The 19,989-nt window shown below is 44.1% G+C and overlaps 1 protein-coding gene across 2 annotated transcripts in view; it reads left to right on the forward strand.

Moving 5' to 3' along the window:
- CPVL (carboxypeptidase vitellogenic like) overlaps positions 1-19,693 on the forward strand; it is a 102,178-nt gene extending 82,485 nt beyond the window's left edge. For both annotated transcript variants that reach the window (XM_079785675.1, XM_079785676.1), the window contains exon 13: positions 17,960-19,693. In XM_079785675.1, the coding sequence (XP_079641801.1) occupies positions 17,960-18,064 (105 nt within the window). In that variant the 3' untranslated portion in view covers positions 18,065-19,693. The remainder of the gene's footprint in view (positions 1-17,959) is intronic.
- Positions 19,694-19,989: the final 296 nt, after the last annotated feature.

Below are 19,989 nucleotides of genomic sequence, written 5' to 3' on the forward strand. Positions count from 1 at the left end.
GGACTTGCTTTGCAGCGTGAGACACACAGAACAGAAGCATGCATGTGTGTCTGCCAAAAAAGAAACCTCCCTCCCTGCCAAACTCCACAGCTCTTAACTTAAAATCGAAACCAAAGTAGACTTATTTTTGGATGGTTCCTAAAATGCCCACTTAAAGGAGTGACAGCTCTCCGCAGGGAGCAACGGGGTGCTGGGGAGAGGGAGCGGGCGGCCCCTGTACTCCCGGCAAGCGACGCCCAGGGAAACCAGGCAGCTGCAGCCAGCTCAGAGGCCAGGTGAAGGGCGAAGGTGGGCTGTTGCCCCTCGCTGGACCTGGCCGAGAGGGAGCAAGCGTTTGGCATCTGTACCACTCTAACAATTGGATGGGGCGTTGCCGTTTGGGGCAGTGGCCTTTTCTGAGCCTCAGTTTGTTCATCTGTAAAATGCCAGGTTTGGACTGAGTTATCACTAAGATATCCTCTAAGGAATAGCTGAAATATCTACTTTTCAGTAATGCCCAGAGGGACTCAGTCAGCAAGAAATATAGAATAGCATAGTAGCCTTCAGTGTATATGTTTATAGGTATAGATATACACACACACCATATATATATACCTCTACTAGCATTGATTCAGGTATGTGTTATGTGTGTATATATATGTATATGTATATAAATGTACATGTGCATGTGTGTATATGTATATATGTGTGTATGTAAGTATATGTGTGTGTATGTGTGTATATATGTGTATGTGTGTGTGTGTAGTCAATATATATTGACTGAATAGTGTTACAGGTAGATCAGAGGTCTAATCCTCTTTCTCCTTGGCTGGTGACGACCCGTGGCCATTGCTCTCAAGGCCACTTTGCTCCTTCCTTTGGGGTCTTTCTCTGTCCTCCGAATGTCAGAGTAGCTGCCATGATCTCTTTCGATGTTGTCATGGTCTTTGAAATGCAGAACATTTTGCTCTTATATCACTGAACCATCATCTGAACCCCATGGAAGTTTTGACTCCACATTTAGAAATTGAATTTACTACTTTATAAATGAGGAACCAGAAGTTTCACCCGAGAAACTCGCTTAAGGCTTCAAATAGTAGTCGTATCTGAGATTTGACAACCCAAACCGACCTTTCCCTGCACCACTGTGCCTTTGAGCCTGAGAGGGCAGTGGAGTGGGGAAGGGGTGGAACACTCTGGTTGGCCAGAACTAGCCCACATGTCTGCCTTTGGGGTGTGTATGAGGGGGTGGTGGTCACAAAGTTGGGGTGGAGTGTTGGCGATGGACAGTCTTTGGCAGCGCATCCAGTCCACATGGAATCATTTGTCCCTTAAAGGAAAGAGGGTGCCTCCAGGGAGGAGGAGGATGGGGAAAGCATGTTGTGCAGACAGAAAGCATAATTCCAGCTTCCCAACTGTGCTTTTCTAAAACGAACATGGTCTTTATTGTGTTTCTTTGACTACACACAATTAAGAGAATAACCATGGTGCTTTGAGTGGAAGGATTTGAGGGTTTCCTCAGATAATCCACAGAGAGCTGGCCACCTGCCTTTCTTGAATTTCCTGCTGACAGATCATTTTTTAAATAATTTTAAACAGCTTTGGGAGCATTATGAACTATTTCTGAAGGAAATAACAGTTCCAGGCAGGTCTTTACCAAGTTCTTGATTGCATTGACAAACTCAGAGTAAGCAATGAGCAATAAATGTGACTGGTTGAGAGGGAGTGAGCATTTAAGACACTATGTAATGGAGGAAAGTAACTGCTAGACAGATCCGAGACAATGATTACCAAATGCAGTTAATTCCCCGGGAAAATGTTTTGGCGTGGTTACAGAAACTGTTCAACAGGATCTTCATCTCTCTCCCGGCTCTGTTCCCTTCCACAAAGAGGGAAGTCCTGATTCATGGGTTCTTTGTCTCCATCTTTTAGACCTAGGAAAGTTCTTCTGTCCATTTATAGGAATCAGTCTGTGGCCAGAAAAACCAGAACATAGCAATCAACCCACATCCCACATCCTCAAAAGTAAAACCTCCTAGATCTCATGGCAGTCACAGGTTGGGTTCTCCAGAAGCAAACATTGAGGCCAAGTTTGGGATACAAGATGTTTACATTAGGAAGTGACACATGTAAAAGGAAGGGGTGGGAAATCCAGCTGTGGCACAGGCCATCTAAACCTTGGCCAACCTGCAGGGAACTCCAGAGAGAGTCTTTTCTATCAGCATTCCACATCAGGCCACAATGACCAGGCCTTTCTATCCCCGCCTCACTCAGTCACCAAATGTGGGCCTCATCTTAGGAAAGACTGCTCTGTACAGCGGAGGCAGACCCCAAAGGGGCTGGGCAGCTGGAGGCTTTCTGTTGCCTGGACTCCCTGCAGCCGGGCAGCAAGTGCATCTTTGTAGGGGGATCTGATGGTGGATCTCTATGTCTATCACAATGGCCACCCCACTCTCAGGAGCAGGGGGGTTACCTAAGACCACATGGGATATTGGTCTTCTTTTGTCTGTATTAGGTCAGCTTTCACCTAAGCGCCCAGTGTAATCATGTCTTCTATCTGCTTTAGAAAGATGTATCCAGCCTTGCTTTTCAGTTCATGTCAAGATTCCAAGATAGGAACAACAGATCTTTCAAGAAAATAATAGAGCATTGTCAGTAAAAAAAATTTTTAGTTTATTTTGGAATAAGAAGTCACACCAAAATGTAGTGACTTAAACACAGTAATGTATTATTCCTCACAATGATATGGGGGGAATGGGCTCAGCCAGGTGGTTCTTCTGATTCAGATGATGCAGACTGAGGTCACACATGCAAATGCATTTAGCTGAGAGTTTGGTGAAAGCTAGTCTATCCAAGATGGACTCCTCTCCTCCAGGGCTCTCTCCAGATGGCCTCTAACCATGCAGTGTCCTGGCCTGTCCTTCACAGTATGATGGCTGGTCCCCCAAATTAAGAAGCAAAAGATGCCAGTCCCTGTAAAGCCAGGGTTCCAAAGTCTCTGGGTCATAGCAAATCACAGAGCAAGGCCAGATTCATCTTGATGGGAAGGATAGCAAAGAATTTGGAACCATTGTTGATCTACTACATTAACTTAATCAGTGCGTCTCAACCCTTACAAATACATATTCCCAGGCCATGTCTCCAGATATTCTGATTTTATTAGTCTGAGGTAGGACCTGAGCATCAATATTTGTCTTAGGGAATTCTTATACATAGCTTTGTCCTTTGTATGTGCTTTGTCCCTTTATTGGTACTAAAATGGCCTTCATCTTACAGGAATCCTGCGTGGCTTATGTTTGGATAAACTTCCACTCTGATGCCTACCGTGTTTTCTAAACCATGACCTATGTTATTTACTTCCAGGCCAACCAGAAACCTGAGAACATAGTTTTACTCTTAACAAACCAGCCATTGAGCAGAAGCATCACATTTAGCAAAGTGCCTCCTAGTCCACAGTGTCTACTGGTGTGGCGCTGCTTCTCTGAAATCTTCAGCCAAGACCTGAAGTCAAATTTCAGACCACAGTCTCCACCATGCATCGTAGGTTTATAAGTGGCCTTTGTTCTCTCAAAACACTGACAGACCATAGGTAATTCAGACTTGTAGAAAAACTCTTTCATTCATTCAAAACATTAGCTTCCTTTTCCAGCCGAGTTTTTGCCCTATACTGAAACAACGTGGTCCTCGCATGCAAAGTCTTTAGGTAGCAGTGGATGTGTGTTGATTTCCAACACAGACACCATTAGATCAAGCATGGTCTACTGTAAACACCATCCACAGGGTTCTCAGCAACATGTGGTCCACCAGTCACAGTGAACTTGTTCCTGGATTTTATGTCCTTGTTCTTTGTTCCTGGATGTTAATTATTGGCCACATGCTATAATGGATGGATACAACTAATTCCATGTCAAAGCAAGAATTCAAATGCATCGAAGCCTTATCAGGAATAAGCTTAGCACTTCCAGGAAGTGATTGTTAGGTTATTGAAGAAGGGTTCTTAACCTGGGTTCAGGCCTGTGCTTAGGATTCAAGGGGTCAGTGAACTCAGAAGGGAAAAAAAAAATGCAGCTTTATTTGTACTAACCTCTAAGCATTTCCTCCCATTATGAATTTTAAAATTTAGCATTTCCTGCCATTATGAGTGCAGGCAACAAACCACAGCGGCATTGGCAGTGCCTTTGACTTTGTCACCATTAGAAAGCAGACGTATTTCCATGTCAAATATGTGTGCTATTGCAAATACCTTGAAACAATGTTTATGGCCATCACTATTTTAAAATTACAGTAGTTATCAGACCCATTGGTAGTTGTTATTGAATGTGTTCATATAGAAATATGTATATTACTATATCACAAATGTGTTTCTTATTAGATTGATAATTTCAATGTAATGGCTTCATGTGTGATCTATTTTATTATATACTAGAGGCCCAGTGCACGGATTTGTGCACTGGTGGGGTCTCTCGGCCTGGCCTGAACCCTCTCACAATCCAGGACCCTTGGGGGATGTTGGATCCCCACAGGCCAGGCCAAGGGACCCCTACCGATGCACGAATCCATGTGCCGGGCCTCTAGTATACATATAAGATCTTTATTAATCTCTTCCCTTTCTCCCCCCACCCCCGTTCCCTCTGAGATTCATCAGTCTATTCCATGTTTTCATGCCTGTGCATTGAGCATCTGCTCTCTGGTGGTCAGTGCATGTCATAGCTACTAGTCAAATGGTTGAATGGTTGCTTAGGCTTTTATATAGATAGATATATGTATAATACACATATTACACAAATGATATGTATATAATTTGTAATATATATATATATATATATATTACATTTTAAAACATTATTCCAAGAGGTGTCCCTGGCTACACTAGACAACAGCCATAGAAATCCATGGCACAAAAAGACCAAGAACCCATGTTTTACACTATTTTAATTATTAAAAATAATTTATAGACCCTCACCAACCTGAACCACCGACCACCTTTGGTGACTCCAGATGGAGAAGTTATGAGCTTAGCTATCACGTAGACTTGAATTTTATTTCTAATGTATTTCAATGGCAACTCTAACTACTTCTACTATCACCATACTCCAGTGATCTTGTAGTATAGGGATTAGGGCTAGATACTATGTTAGACCTGGTTTCCCTCCTTGTTATACCACTTACTAGTTGTGTGACCTTGGGCAAATTACTTAAGCTGGCCAAGAGATTCCTCATCTGTGAGGTTGGGATAATATTAACACCTACCTCTCTCGTGGGAGGATTGATTATTAGGATTAATTGAAAGAATGCTTATACATTACTTGACACTCTACCTGGCACCTAGTAAGCATGTAATATTTATTCCTACTGCCTTTATTGATGTCCAGCATTAATCTGTTTTCACAGGGCAAGCAGCTCTTCCTCTAAGAGGGTCCTTAAGAGATATTGTGTTTTAAAGGCTCAGATAATGAAATGGACTGAATATTATTTACCAGAAAGGGCTGGACCTACTGTAATTGTATCCAGGTTCAGCTTCACTGTAATAAGGAAACTCTTGATACATGAAAGAAATACTGGTAGAGAGGGCTGTGAGGTATTCTGCATTTTGCTCCATGGCAGTCTAATGATAGTACGTAGAAGTGGCTACATCAAGTAATGAGATGTTTCTAACGCACTGAGCTCCTTCTGGTTGAACAATAATCCGAACCATCCCTGTTGACAATAAATGGAGCACCCAACCTTTTTGTTTTTGTTTTTTCCGTCTGGACTTAGCTTCTAACATATGGAAACAGAGAAGAAGCGGAATATGGAGTTTAGATTTAGAGAGAAAAAACAATCCACACACACAAAAAACCAGTCAAATATTTGGCAACTTGCTCTTCTGCTGTCCAGCATGGAGATGTGGGTGTTTGTTTTTGTTCCTAACATTTATTTTTTTATGCAGCAACCGGAGTCCCAAGGTTTAGAGTCTGGCAGCAGCTCTGTCTCCTTAGAGCTGCTTTCCAGAAGGGGACTTCCCAAGGTTGCCTTTGTTTCCATTCAATTGCTTCTCTATCTCCTCCCGCTTAGCTTTTAGGCTGACGGCCCATCTCATCATCTCTGGGTTGGCCAGAAGAAAACAGCACAGCAGAGAACATGTTAAATTTCTTAAAGATTTTATTTTTTTGTGAGTTGGCAGCATTAGGAGGTGGCTTTTCTTTTCTTAAATTAAAAAATTGAGTAATAGCCAAAGAATATGTATAATACTTGTGCAAAAGCAAACAAACAGTGGTAAATGAACAGCCTTAGACTTAGCCAGCTAGTTTAAGAAATGCAACATTACCGTGAGTTTGCCCTCCCCAATCCCATCCCCTTTCCTCACTGCTCTAGGTTTTGTTTTCACCATCCTTTTGCCCTTTTTAAAAATTAATAGTTTTACTACAGATATGCATCTCCATAAACAGATATCTCCATAAATGATACTTTTTATGTTTAATTTTAGAGTGATTGCTCTGTATGTATTTTGCAATAACATACTTTTGCTATACAAGCCTTTGTGAGATTCACCCATGTTGGTATGTGCAGTTGTGCCTCATCCTTTTTCATTGCTGCATAGTATTCTATTGTATGCTTATATTCTCTGTCCATTCCACTGCTACTGGACATTTGGGTTCTTCCCAGTTTTCTGCAACTACAAATTTTGCTGCTGTGAACATTCTTGCACATGTCTCCTTGTGCCCTGTGTGTAAGAGTTTCTGTAAGAATATTGCCCAGCGGTGGAATTGATGAGTTTACAGGATTGGAGCATCTTCAGCTTCATAAGATAATGCCAACTTGTTTTCCAAATTGATGTATTCTTGCCAGTAATGTGTAAGAATTCTGGTTATTCCACCGTATCATCAAAGCTTGGACTTGTCTCTAGTCATCTTTCCCTCGGGCTTCAGTTGAAGAGGGGATTAATGTCCTTCCCATGTCTAACACTCATGGTTGGCCTTCTTCTCTTGCTGTCTTTCCCGTCTTCCTCTCTGGCTATCATCAGACTGAGCCCAGCATCCACGCACAGTGACAGGGGGCAATGAACATGTCATGTCTAAGTGTTGGTGCTGCTTTGGTTTTGCAGGGGCATTTTTCTTTCAGGATGTCCTGAGCTGAGGTTGGCTACCAAAATATCCAGCTTTAAAAAAAAAAGTCAGAAATGTATTCTTTTGGCATCTTTTTACTTCCACTCGCCCACAGTGGCTCAGTATAAGAAGCAACTAGATAAAATAGACAGATTTCAACTTACATCGTGGATTTGCAGACCATTTGGGAGAAGGACCTGAGCATTTTTCCGACACAGCACAAGGCCCCTCACTTCCATTACTTTTCCATTAAAACAACAAGGAAGGGAAGTTATTTAGAAGTTGCTTTGCTATGAGTCTTACCAGAAAATTAAGAAAAATTGTAATTGGCAAATATTACTCACCCAGTCCCTTAGCTAGCATTTCTCACATCTGCTTTCCAATATCCTTCTCTTCCCATTGCCATGGCTTGATTCATTTCCCAGTGCTCGATGCAGAAACCACACAGAATTACTTAAAAAGAAAAACACTGATTTTATACAGCATTTTGGAGACACTAGAAAAAAAAATGATGGCTACCCCACATTATAAATTCTAAACTAAAACAGTTTCTCCCTGTGGTGTTTTAAGAAAAGGCACAAGTTTTAAGAGCTGCTATTGAACAACTCTCTAAATATGTGTTTTAAGTTGTTTAAATGTTTTGCCTTTTACAAGGGCCTCCGTAGCTGGTCTTAACTAGTCTCCCTCCTCTCCAATCTCCCCTCCTCTCTGTGCTTTTTCCGAAAAGCAAGTCTGGTCGTGTTTTCCCTTGTTTAAAACCTCTCACTGACTCTGCTACCTGCAGAACCAAGTCCAAGCTCTTTACCGGAACGGTGATGATGGCTGATCTGGCCTCGGCTTCTTTCCCCAACTTGACTTCTCACTCTCCCTTTTTCCCAATTAGAATTTTGAAAAAGAAAACAAAACGCCTTATAACTTTCCAAACACACCCTGCTGTTTTGTCAGCCAGCAGTTTCCATGGGATGCCCGCCCTCCTCCTCATAAGGCCCTTTCTCCTCATCTGACTGGCTGCCCGGGAGCCTCCATGGCCTTCCAAAGCTAAGCTGCAGCATCACCTGGGGGAAGCCCTTCTCCCAGAATGCCTCCCTGTCCTCTCTGGGTCACTTTCCCATGGCAGGGACCACACTGGGGTTTCTTTTAACTCTGTAGCCACCTTCCTCCCGTTTCACACCGAGCTCCTTGAGGACAGGAAAGATGTGTGCTTTCTGTTGGTAGCAAGCCCTTAGCACAGATCCTGGCACTCAGTAAATGTTCAACAAATTAGAGAGAGAGAGAAGGGCACAGGCATGAGGCAGGGGCCAGTTTGGTTTTAATTCTCTCTCTCTCTCTCTCTCTCTCTCTCTCTCTCTCTGTGTGTGTGTGTGTGTGTGTGTGTGTGTGTGTGTGTGTGTGTGTGTGTGTCGGAGCCAGTAGCAAGAGCCCTGCATGAGCTCTGATGCTCTGACTGGCTCTGAGTGGCTGTGAGTATCTCTGAGTCCATGTATTCTTCTAAATTCTCCTATCCGACTATACCAGGGCTGGTTCCTGCTTGAACCCTGCCCACTGTACTAATTGTTGGGAACTTAGTCCAAGTGCCTCCTTTATCTTCCGCTCACCAGACAGCAGGTGTTGGGTCCGAGCCCCTCTGCCTGGGGCTGGACCTCCTAAGACGCCAGGCCTTAGACGGAGAAGCCATGAGAGGCTGTGGGTGTATAAGAATGAGTTTATTGCTGAAACCAGTGGCCACATAGCCATCAGACAAGAACAGTCCTCACAGCAAAGTCCATACAGCAGGCAGCCAGACACCGGCTGGTGAACATATATGTTTCCCAGAAAGCAGCCTCAGTCTCTGTACCCACAGCTATTATCTGAGCAGCCGCACGCTGCCTCCTGTGCTCGCCGCCTCACATCATAGCGGCACCTGAGCTCTCCGGCTCAGCAGCTTCCTCTGTCTCTCCTGCCCAGCTGCTCGCTCTAGCAGACTTCTCACTCCATCCCCAGCTGACTCCAGCCTACTCCAGCCAACTAGCTGATCAGTAACCGACTTTTACACTATTTAGACAAAGAAGGCTTCATGCCAATAGTTACATCAATCATACTGGCTACTGAAGGGCACAGTGTACCGTGTATCCTTGCACCCGCTCATGGTATCTTGGCCGGAATAGGATTCCCAGGCTCAGAGTCATGCCCAGAGCGGCCCTTGGCCATTCTGGTGTATTGATAACAAGGCCTCTGAGCTCCCACTGGCCTTGATTATCCGGGGACCTGGCATGGTTCCCACAGTGTGTATGTGTGTGTGTGTGCGTGTGTGTGTACTACAATTCTCAAGGAATGCTATTGTCACTCCCCAATTGTACACACCACAATGTCTTCTAGGAAACAGACTAGACATGCGGAGATAATGAATAGTTCAAAACAATCCACTCCGAGCCAAAGGATGCACTGCTGATGTCAGCTGAAGACTATTTCCTTTCTGTGTGACATAGGGGGAGTGAGGGGAAGCATCCTGGGAAACCAATTTATGGAAGATGGTGCAAAAGTTTCATTATCTCAGGGGCTGACTGCAGTGTCATCTCCTTTTAAAATATTGAATCCTTGGTATTTGATTTATTTTCCTTTCCTTAGAAAAGGACACAGCTTGCTTCCTGAAAACAAAGGGAATAATAAACAATAGCAACTCCCAATTTTACTCTGATTATTTGCCAAGAGTCCTCTTGGTTTATGTGGTTCTTTTTCATTAGAGAGGACTTATTCGCATGAAAAGAATGCTTCTAAATTAAGCTACCCAAATATGCACTTAGCTAATTCTCAGGGAGCTGATTTATTGTATTATTTAAAACATAAATTGGGTAGCAGATCTATTTCCTGAGGTATAGCTGCTAGGCAATGATGCATAATCTTCTCTTAGCCGTTGAGTGGTCTTTAATACTCTATTGAAATTTCACAGAGAACCATTTCATTATGGGAAGTGAATAAATACGAAGAAGTTTCACATCTAAAGTATTATCCACACAGGGAGGATGGGTTTTAAAAATTTATACTATTTGAGGGACAAAGAAGGAATTGGGTTTGCTTTTGAAACAGTGGCTTTTTTGTTGTTTAATTTAAGGAAGTGTAGGCCGAGTCACGAAATCGCTTGTGGGGATGTTAAACAGAGCCGGAGAGTTAACAAGGTGGAGGGTGGAGTGGGGTAGAGAAATGGACAGGGGGACAAAACAAAACAAAGTTATGTTAAGACAGTCCCATTGTCCCCTGGACTAAGGGCCCTGTTTTGCTCTGTGCCATCTTTGCTTTGGCAGTAAAAACTGTGGACTTGTTTTCTTTCAAGTAATGGCATCATGAAAATGCTGTACCCTTGGCATGTTCTGTATCCGAAATCCCTGGAACCTGGGGACATTTGCAGGTCCGGGGTCCCCTTAGGCTGTGGGTCAGGAACACAGTGAAACCTGGAAGCCCTGTCTGGTCAGTTGTCCCAAACAGACCCTCTCTGGAGTGTCTCAGGGGCTCTGACACCAGCGGAAGTTCCCTGGAACCCGGTGGTGTGGCCTTCAAGGACTCTTGCCAATTTCACTGGAACTAAGTGGGGGCGCAGGGTTGGGCACAGGCGGCAGGGCCTTCTCGCCTTCCTGCAGGTTCTTGCAACCCGGCCTGTCTGATTTCCTGAGCCAAGGTGTCAGAGACATTTCGGCCCACGAATGCAGATTGTAAAGCTAGATACTGAGGAAGGGTCATTAATTTACCCATTTGGGTGGATGTTTCTTTGATTTATTTTGAGAAAGAATGCCCAAATATTTCATCTTTCCCCAGTAGAGCCAAAACGTCAGAGAACCAGTGGCCTGAGGGTGAACGGGGTTGGGAGGGAAGAGATGCTGATCTGTAGTGGCTGTCAGTTTCCCTGGTGGGAATACGCCCACCATGGCTGGGTTCAAGCTACCAAGGCGACGTCCTGGGTGTGGAGCGGGGCAGCGATGTGCACAGGTGCGAGAGCCCCGCACTCCACTGTGAAGCCAACCTGCCATGTCTGCAGGAGACACAGTATTAGCAGGCTGGCTGGCTCTGGCTTCCATGTTACCCAGAAGTGGCGAGTGAGTGAGGCTCTCGGTCGTCAGGACACTGCCATTAGAGCATTCCCTGCCGCCCCTCTGCCCTCTCCTCCCACTCAGTCTGTCCTCAAAGAAAAACTATGAATGCAGATCGCAAAGCCAGATGCTGAGGAAGGGCCATTAATGACCTGGGCTGTGCTTTTTACCCTCTTGTGACTGTCAAATATAAAACTGGACACGGAGGAAGTGGAGTTTCTATTACTTTTTAATTGCATCAAATCCTTTTGTTGTTAAGTGGGTTCTTAAAAGGGAAAAAAGACAGAACAGCTTTCTCTCATTCTGCTAAGACAAGTAAGGTCTTGCTCGCTTGACATTTCTGTGTGGGGAGAAGAGGGTGTTTGGCATTGAATGTGGCGGAAGGGGGTGGAGGGAAAGGATGGGGCGGATCCTGGTGTTGGCAGACGTAGGGCTAAAACTCACTCTCAGTAGTTAAGTCAAGTCTATTGACAGAGGCTAGAGCTCATGTTCAAGCTGCTTTCTTACCATCACTGGGACCTTGCCCATGGGAAGGAGGGACTCATCGCATGGAAATGAAAGAAGCCTGGAAGAGAAATACCCCCCTCCTGAAGAATATTTTATCATCTTTTCTTTCTGAAAAAGTATAGTAATGCATTTTGTAGTTATTACTATCTATATATATAAAAGGCTAATATGCAAAGTGTCCCATCGGGAGTTCGATCGGTTGCTATGATGCACGCTGACCACCAGGGGGCAGCATGGAACATGATGGGCAACCAGCGGCAGCGGTGGGGCGCTGAAGAAGCAAGGGAAGGAGGAGGTGGGGAGGTGCGGAGGTGGGGAACCTGATGGGCCCTGATCTCCAGCCAGGTCTAGGGACCCTACCCATGCTGGGATTTCGTGCACCAGGCCTCTAGTTATAACATATGCTCTTCCTCCACTCTTAAATGGAAAACTATTCCTTTGACCATAAAAAGTCAGTCAATAGTAGCATGATGACCACTGCTTGAGTGCTTATTATTTGTCTATACAGCACATGATTCAAGCTTAATCCATACCTGTGGGCTGAATGCCATGTGGCATTCTATATGCATTCTTCCTTTGAATCTCCACAAAAGGTTAAATATCCTTAGAGTGAGCAACCATCCTGGCTTGCCTTGCACTTTCCAGTTTTTAGCACTGAGACGCCTGTGTTTCCAGGAGCCCCTCACTCCTGGGCAAACTGGGACAACTGGTCACCCATATGTTAACTTCATTTTACAGATGAGAAAGTAGAGGCAGTTAAGTCCCTGGCCAAAGTCACAGAGCTGGGCTTAAAGCCAGACTGCTGGACCCTGAGTGTATGCTCTTCACCAGCAGGCCGAATGGCATGCTCTTACGGAGTGAGCTGGTGGGACACACGCTATTGTGACATAGGCAGAAGTGGAAATCCTAAATTACAATATTGTTGCAACTGATTAAGCAAGATGGTGCCTCTGGGAGGCCCTTTGGGAACTGTAAAGCAATACCAAAAGTAATTACTGACTACTCTAAGAATGTGTACCACGGCAAGGGGCACATGTCGGTGAGCGAAAGCAGCCTTCCCCCTCCTATTTAATGATCACTTGCTACACTAGAGGTGTAGAGTTGTAAATCTCATCAGTTGTCCCTGAGTATCATGGGAGTAACTGTGAGCCTCGATTTCTGCTTTGTTTTTTGTGTATTTTTTTTTAAGTGACTTGCCTCATTCTTTGTTGGGAGGTGGCTGCTAACAAGCTTTGGCTTGTTTTTAATTCTCCTTCCCAAGTACCTTTACATTTTAGTGTATTTTTTATTTGAGCGCATATTTATTTTATTTCTATGTATGGGTCGTTTCTGAAAGCTAACAGGTAAGATTTCATAAATGTGCAATGAAATAAAAAATAGTAAAAGAATGTAGTATAAGTCAGAAGCCATAACAAACAAGGTTCTCTTGTGTCTCCATCATTCCATCGTGACAAACAAGAACTATAAATCTGTGCTGTTGCCTGCCTCCTCAGCCTGCATCTCCCAGGGGCTTCTTTTCTTCTGTCTTGGTCAATGTCAACATCCCTTGCAAAAAAAGCCTGAAGTGGGGAACATGTCTGCGTGGCTTAGGGGGGCTGCTTTCATTTCAGCTTTATATATAATTAATCACTAATTTCACTGCTTCCACCCCAATATCCCTCTTTTCTTTCCCCTTCTCATCACCTGTGCTATGAATCTACATCACTTCTCACCTGAACAGCTAGTCGCCTCACTTGCCCCAGTATCATTTCATTCCTCAGCACATGCTCAGTCATCTTTCTATAATGCACATCTGAGCGTGTCCCTACCTGAACCATATGTCATCCTCTAGGTTAGGTAAACCCATAGAGACAGAAAGCTGAGCAGTGACTGCCAGGTACTGGCTGGGAGAGGGGAGAGGGAGCGATGCCTAATGGTAATGGGTCCTCCTTTGCAATGAGAACATTCTGCAGCTAGATAGGGGCGAGGCTGCACAGCATTGTGAATGCACTAAATGCTACTGAACTGGTCACTGTCAAATGCTTAGAATGGTCATTTTATTTTATGTCATGTGTATTTTAACACACACACATCCCATCAGGTAAGGTCGATGCATCTCAGCAGCATGTCACACAGGGTTACTTGTTCACCCTCCCTCTGTTTTCCCTCTATGCCTTCATAAATGGAACCACTGCAGGTTAAGGCATGGCACGTGCCATGAGTCCCGTGCCCTAATGCTTGCACACACAGTTTCCTCTGTCTGCGATGCTCCCCTCCCCTCACCCACCCTCCACAATCTGTCCAGTGATCTGTTTCCTCCAAGACTCCCAAGCAAGCCCCGACAATCCACATCCACATGCCCACTGGGAATTTCCCTCTATATTTTGTCCCCTACAAAGGTACGACTGGGAAATCCTTTACTGCTGAGTCCATGTTTCTAGTTCCGGGCAGAATTGTACAGTTTTCTAAAACACAAAGTGAATTGAGGTTTTAACGTTGTTTTATAGAACCCTTTTAAAACCCATGACATGTTTGCGACCCCTGGAACATCTGGAACACATGAGTCCGGCGGTTTCGGCTCCAGTGTGGAAACAGCCCAGACGTACAGTTTCTGGTGATGAGGCCATTTCCATCCAGGGAGGCTTGAGATGAATCTTGTCACATTTAAATAGGTGATCACAGCGCTGTCACATCTTGTTGCACACCTAAAAACTGTGGAGTGGCCTGTGCCCTCGATCTGTGAGTGGGGAGCGGCGTGGCTGAAAACAACAGAGGCGCTATGTCAGCACGCATACATTTATTCCTGAGGCTGACATGGGCGGCATGCTGGCTGTGAGTGTGCTGGAGAGCAAGCACCCTTTGAGAATATGCGGCAAGTGAAAAAGCCGTGGCTCCTGCAAGAGCTTTCCTTCCCCGTCTTAACGACACCCTTTTTCATGGCGCTTGGTCATTCCATATGGCAGCTCAGCATTGGACTGGGGTCAGGCAGGTCTCTGAGAATAAGAATTATAATACCCAGCTGTGTCGTCCCTTCCTGACCACATGATTATGATTATCATGGACATGGTGTGTGTGTGTGTCGGTGGCGGGGGGGGGGGGGGGGGAGGACCAGGAGAGAGCAGACCATCAGGAAGAAATACACTAAGGGAGGTCATGCATAGTTTTTAAGGTGTGCAACAAGATGTGACAGGGCTGTGATCACCTATTTAAATGTGACAAGATTAATCTCAAGGCTCCCTAGATGGAAATGGCCTCATACAAATCTCTGTTTGTAGTCTCCCACGAAGTAAATAGAGAATTGCCTGATCTGTCACAGGATAGAAATGGTTCTTCTAAACCAGTGATGGCGAACCTATGACACGCGTGTCAGCACTGACACGCGTAGCCATTTCTGATGACACGCGGCCGCATGCCGAGGATGAAACATTTGCTGCTCCTGAGGATGAAACATTTGCGACTAGAGTCTTGGAGTTAGTTTTTTCCTCAAAGTGACACACTACCTGAGTTATGCTCAGTTTTTTGGCGAAGTTTGACACACCAAGCTCAAAAGGTTGCCCATCACTGTCAGTAGTTCTCACAGAGGAGTCTCTGGACCAACAGCATCAGCATTCCCTTGGAAGTGTTAGAGATGCCCATGCTTAGGCCTCGCCCCAGCCCTTCAGAATTGGACCCTTGACAGGCAGGGCCCAGGAGTCCACTCAGCCAACTCAGGAGTCATTATGCACGTTCAAGTTTTAAACAACTTCCTTCAACCAAGATTGTTGATGTTAACGTGGGAAGACAATATTCGAGGGTCGTTGATACAAGCATTTTGATGCTGCATTTTGAATAAGGATAATTGTTAGGAGAATAACGACGGTGACTAATATTTCTTGAGTATCTCCCCAGGTCACACATTGTCCTCAGTGTCCCATGGACGTGAGTCCATTAATTTCTCACACAGTTCACAACTGTCCCCAGTGGTGATACTTCTTTCCCCGTCGTACAAAGAAACTGAGGCTTAGAGGGTTCAGTTACCCGGCCAAAGTCACAGCTTGCCGTGCCCGGAGTCACGTTCCGATGCCCTCACTCCCCTGAGCCCGGGCCTTACCACACTGTGCTGTCCCCATTAGCTGCAGGCTGGCCCTGGACATAGGATGACCTTGGCTCTGGGGTATTCGGTTTATTGCTGTTCTGGACCACGGCTGCCAAACTCATTTCCAGTTGAAGCAGCTGGGTTTTGTCACAAACATGACTTCATTAAGTGTCCTCTGCCGAGCTGAAGTTGCATAAAAATCACTCATTGGATTCCTGCCAAGGCCAGAGATTTGGATGGGAATTTACAGGAAGAGAATTGTACCCTGAGAGTGTGGGGGCAGCAAAAGTTTTCCTTTAGAGTCATCTGCAGGAGCCCTTGTCACACATCTGTTTGCTTTCAGTCTGTGACAGAGTGGGACACGGTGCGTTTCCAGACGCAAGCCTGAACATGCGTGGTCGGTGGGCCCCGCCGTCACTGCAGCCGGGCACAGCGGACCCCCGATGGAGTGTAACGTAAAGCAGGTGTTTCCAATTGCATAGCAGGAGTAGGTGCAATCTCATGCCTGTAGTGGTGGTCTCCTTCCCTCACCTACCTCCACGGGCTGTTGAGAAGTGGGTGAAATGTTCTGTGACTAAGCTGTAAAGTTTGGCCCACGAGTAAGGAATTGTGGTACCAGTACAATGATTTGATTTAAAACACTGGTGTTTGCATCGGAAGCCAGGGTTCCAGCTAATTCTCTCACTTGCAATTGTGTGGCTCGGACAAGCCATCGTATAGCTCCAAAGAGCTCAGCCACCACCTCGACTGAGCCGGTGTGAATGCGCTCTCATCATTTGTGGGTGCACAGCTTGGAGAGCTGCAAAGTCTAATTCATCCAGCCATGTTGATTCCTCTGACCTCACAGCAAGGGTGCGTGTACGGTGGTGGCTTAGGGGGTTCATATCATAAAGGCACTATGTAATATATGTGTATCTTTTTCTGCCTCAGTTCACCCCAGGCTGAAGCAGGTAAAATGAGCCCAGCCTCTTCAGAAGGGCCTTGTCAAAGTGGCTGTTAATTGCTGGGTGTGATTCAACAGCTAGAACTTACTAATGTGATGCTTGTACTGCGTGTGTTAAAAGTACAATAAATGAATAGAGCTGTAACAACATCACTCCCGCCATCCGCTACTAACCCCTATGCTGTCCACGTCCCATAGGACAGCACAGGCCACGTTGGTCTCTCCTGCGTGTGGCCTCCTGACACTCAGTGTCAGCCCTTTCCTGTTGGGAATTGAGTCATGCAGGCCTCCCTGTCCTCTGTTTGGGACATTGGCTGGACCTCGAGGCTTTCCGAGTGTAGAGACTGGTCCCCTTTTGTCAGGGGGGACCCTAGCACAAGGGCGGACCCTTTGTAGGTCCATGTGTGGGTCTGAATTCACCTCAACTAGATGTTTTAAGAATGTTTTTTACATCCTGAGAGGGCTCACAGGTGTCCACTGTTATCCAAACGTGGTGAGTCTGCATGCTATTGTGTGTTTATATTGCACACAATTTGGGAGAAAGTGTACTGATACCTCCACTTGACTTTGAAATGTGTCAAAAAATAAGGTGGATTAATACATAAATAGTGGGATCCTTATGCGAGAAAATGAGTAACGTGGGTGTTAATGAGAGAATCTAAATGATGCATGTGGAAATCTTTCAAATTTGCTGTATGTTTAAAATTTTTTTCATAATCAAGGCAGGGGGGCGGAGAATGTTCAAACTCTATGCTGCTCAAAAAAATGGCCTTTTAAAATTTCAGGTGGCAAGGATTTTTTGCTTTACTTTTTTTTGGATAATGACAATGTCCCCTTTATTAATAGTAAAGGCTAATGGGGAAGGTACAGCTCAGTGTGAGGGTCAGGTGGACCAGATTACTGAAGGGTGAAATTGGGTACATTTCTCTGCCCAGTTGCAGACAGAGCTGACCTGGGTGTGTCTCCCCACGTCAGGGCCTAACCAGGTAAGAATTATAGCTCAGCGGAGGGTAGGGGAGAGCAGACAGCTCTTAGCTCCCTCCCAAGTGGAGAAAGACAAGGAGAAATTTTCCAGTTTTATGCAAAGTAATGATGAACCCAAATTTGTGTAAAATTAAATAACTACACAACTTCAAAACTTTCCCACCTTAAAGTATCTCTTATTGAAGCTGTCAAAGGGAAGACATTGGGAAAGCCCAAGGCATGAATTTCTAGAATATGTTCTGTGTTCATGTAAGCTTTCAGAATACTTCAATCTGAATCAAAACTTTCCATTTATTTAGAATATGCATTTCTCAACATTTCTATTTTTCTTTTCTTTTTCTCCTTTCAGGTCATTGTTCGAGGCGGAGGACACATTTTACCCTATGACCAGCCTCTGAGATCTTTCGACATGATCAATCGATTCATTTTTGATAAAGGGTGGGATCCTTATTGATGGATAAGCTGCTTTTCTCAAACAGTACGTCAAGGGTTGGAATCTTTAATAAGAAAATTTTCAAAATGGAAAATGTCATACAAATAAGAAAGCTGTCTTTTTCTATCTGCAAAATATTTCTCATCAATAAAAATTACCCTTGAAATGACAAGTGAGGTTCTGTTGTGTTTCATTACAAAATTAACTTTCAGGAAATGCTGTGGATGAGTGAGGATTACATCTTTTAACTGAAAAGGTGGAAAGAATGGATTCTGAGGCACTGATTCAGATACATATGGATAAATGGGATGTTGGGAACTTGAATAGGAATTTTTAATTTCTCCTAAGAGTATGTTAAAAGTACAATAAATGAATAGAGCTGTAACAACATCTTGTTCTGTAAATAATAGAGTTTCTTCAGATCACACGTATGCAGGTGTTGGGTGAATATTATTTGGATAAGAGTAGCTGAATTTTCACCCCAAAGAAACGGGTGAAATTATAACACTGGTGGGGAAGAGATTCTGGAATGTAGAAAGTCTTAGCATGAAAGGTAGCTTGGAATTCCTTGAAACAAATTTCTAACACAAAAGCAATGATGTACCAATTGATGATAAGCACAGGATCTTAGAGATCAGACTGAATCTTTGCCTTTCCTTTTTTTTCTCTTTAATTTATTGGTTCATTTGAAGTGTACACATTTACCAGCCGGCCAGCTACATTACTTTTGAGCCATTTCCAACTTGGGTTGTAAATTCTGTACATCTGTTAGGCAAATAAACAATGACCTAATTTTGTATAATTGTTGAAATACCAAAACAACTTGAGATAATCTGGCATCAAAATATATGTATTTATAAATAGCATACATTAGTAATTTTCCAACTAAAATATCACATCTGGGCCCATCTTTCCTACTTACGCAGCATGTGCTCATATTTTTGAAATTCTACAGCGTGTTTAGTTTTTTTCACATCGTTACCCTCTCCTATTACCCATCTATGCTTTGGCTCTCTGGAGAACTAAATTTAAAAAGTCAAAGCTTGTTCTTGCTGCAGATATTTTATTGGGTTCTTTTAATATTTCATTTTGTGTCTTATTTCATTCAGGTTTTGATCTTCCTTTGGGGTTTTTTTATACACATATTTCATTGGGCCCATCGACTACAAATCATCAAGTCAAACATTCTGATCAAAAGCAGCTTTAATTATTGCAGGGGGGGAAAAAACCACACTGGAGTGGGATGGAGTATGCAAAGACGTTTACATAGAGCCCCATCAGCAAGTTAAAACAGTTGTATTTGGTCCCACAAATATGTGGTAGAAAGGGTACCAGCTGTGCCTGGGAGACCTGGGATTTAGCTCCAGGTATGTCATACATGCACTGATGTCTTTGGATAAGGCCTTTGCTGTACTAGCCTCCCAGAGTCTCAGAGAAGGTAGCCAGGAGAGGGGATTGCTGGGGTTCGCATGCATTGTAATAGGACCTATTTTAAAAGGATGCCACGACATGATATAGTCAACCTTCATTATTCATGGATTCCATATGTGTATTCACCTATTTGCTGAAAATGTATTTGTAAAACCCAAATCAATACTTGTGTCATCCAGAAACATGTGTAGAATGACAAAAACATTGAGCCATCCATGTGCATGTTGTCAGCTGAGGTCAAGTGAGGTCACACTCTGCCTTCTCATGGCAGCTCTCCTACTGGGAACAGAGCCTTTTTTTGGTACACTTAGTGCCACATTTTTCACATTTTTGCTTTCTGCTGGTGATTTTGCTGTTTAAAAGGCTCCTAAGCATAGAGCTGAATTTAAGTGGCCTTAACATTTGTACTAACAATATAATATACTTTCATTTAGAAGGAAAGTAAAGATGAAGGAAGGGAGGGAGGAAGGGAGGAATATTATTATGTGTAAAGAATAAAGTGTCTTTTTTAAAAT

The sequence above is a fragment of the Cnephaeus nilssonii genome (genome assembly GCF_951640355.1).
Source record: "Cnephaeus nilssonii genome assembly, chromosome: 12".
In the NCBI taxonomy this organism is placed as follows: Eukaryota; Metazoa; Chordata; class Mammalia; order Chiroptera; family Vespertilionidae; genus Cnephaeus; species Cnephaeus nilssonii.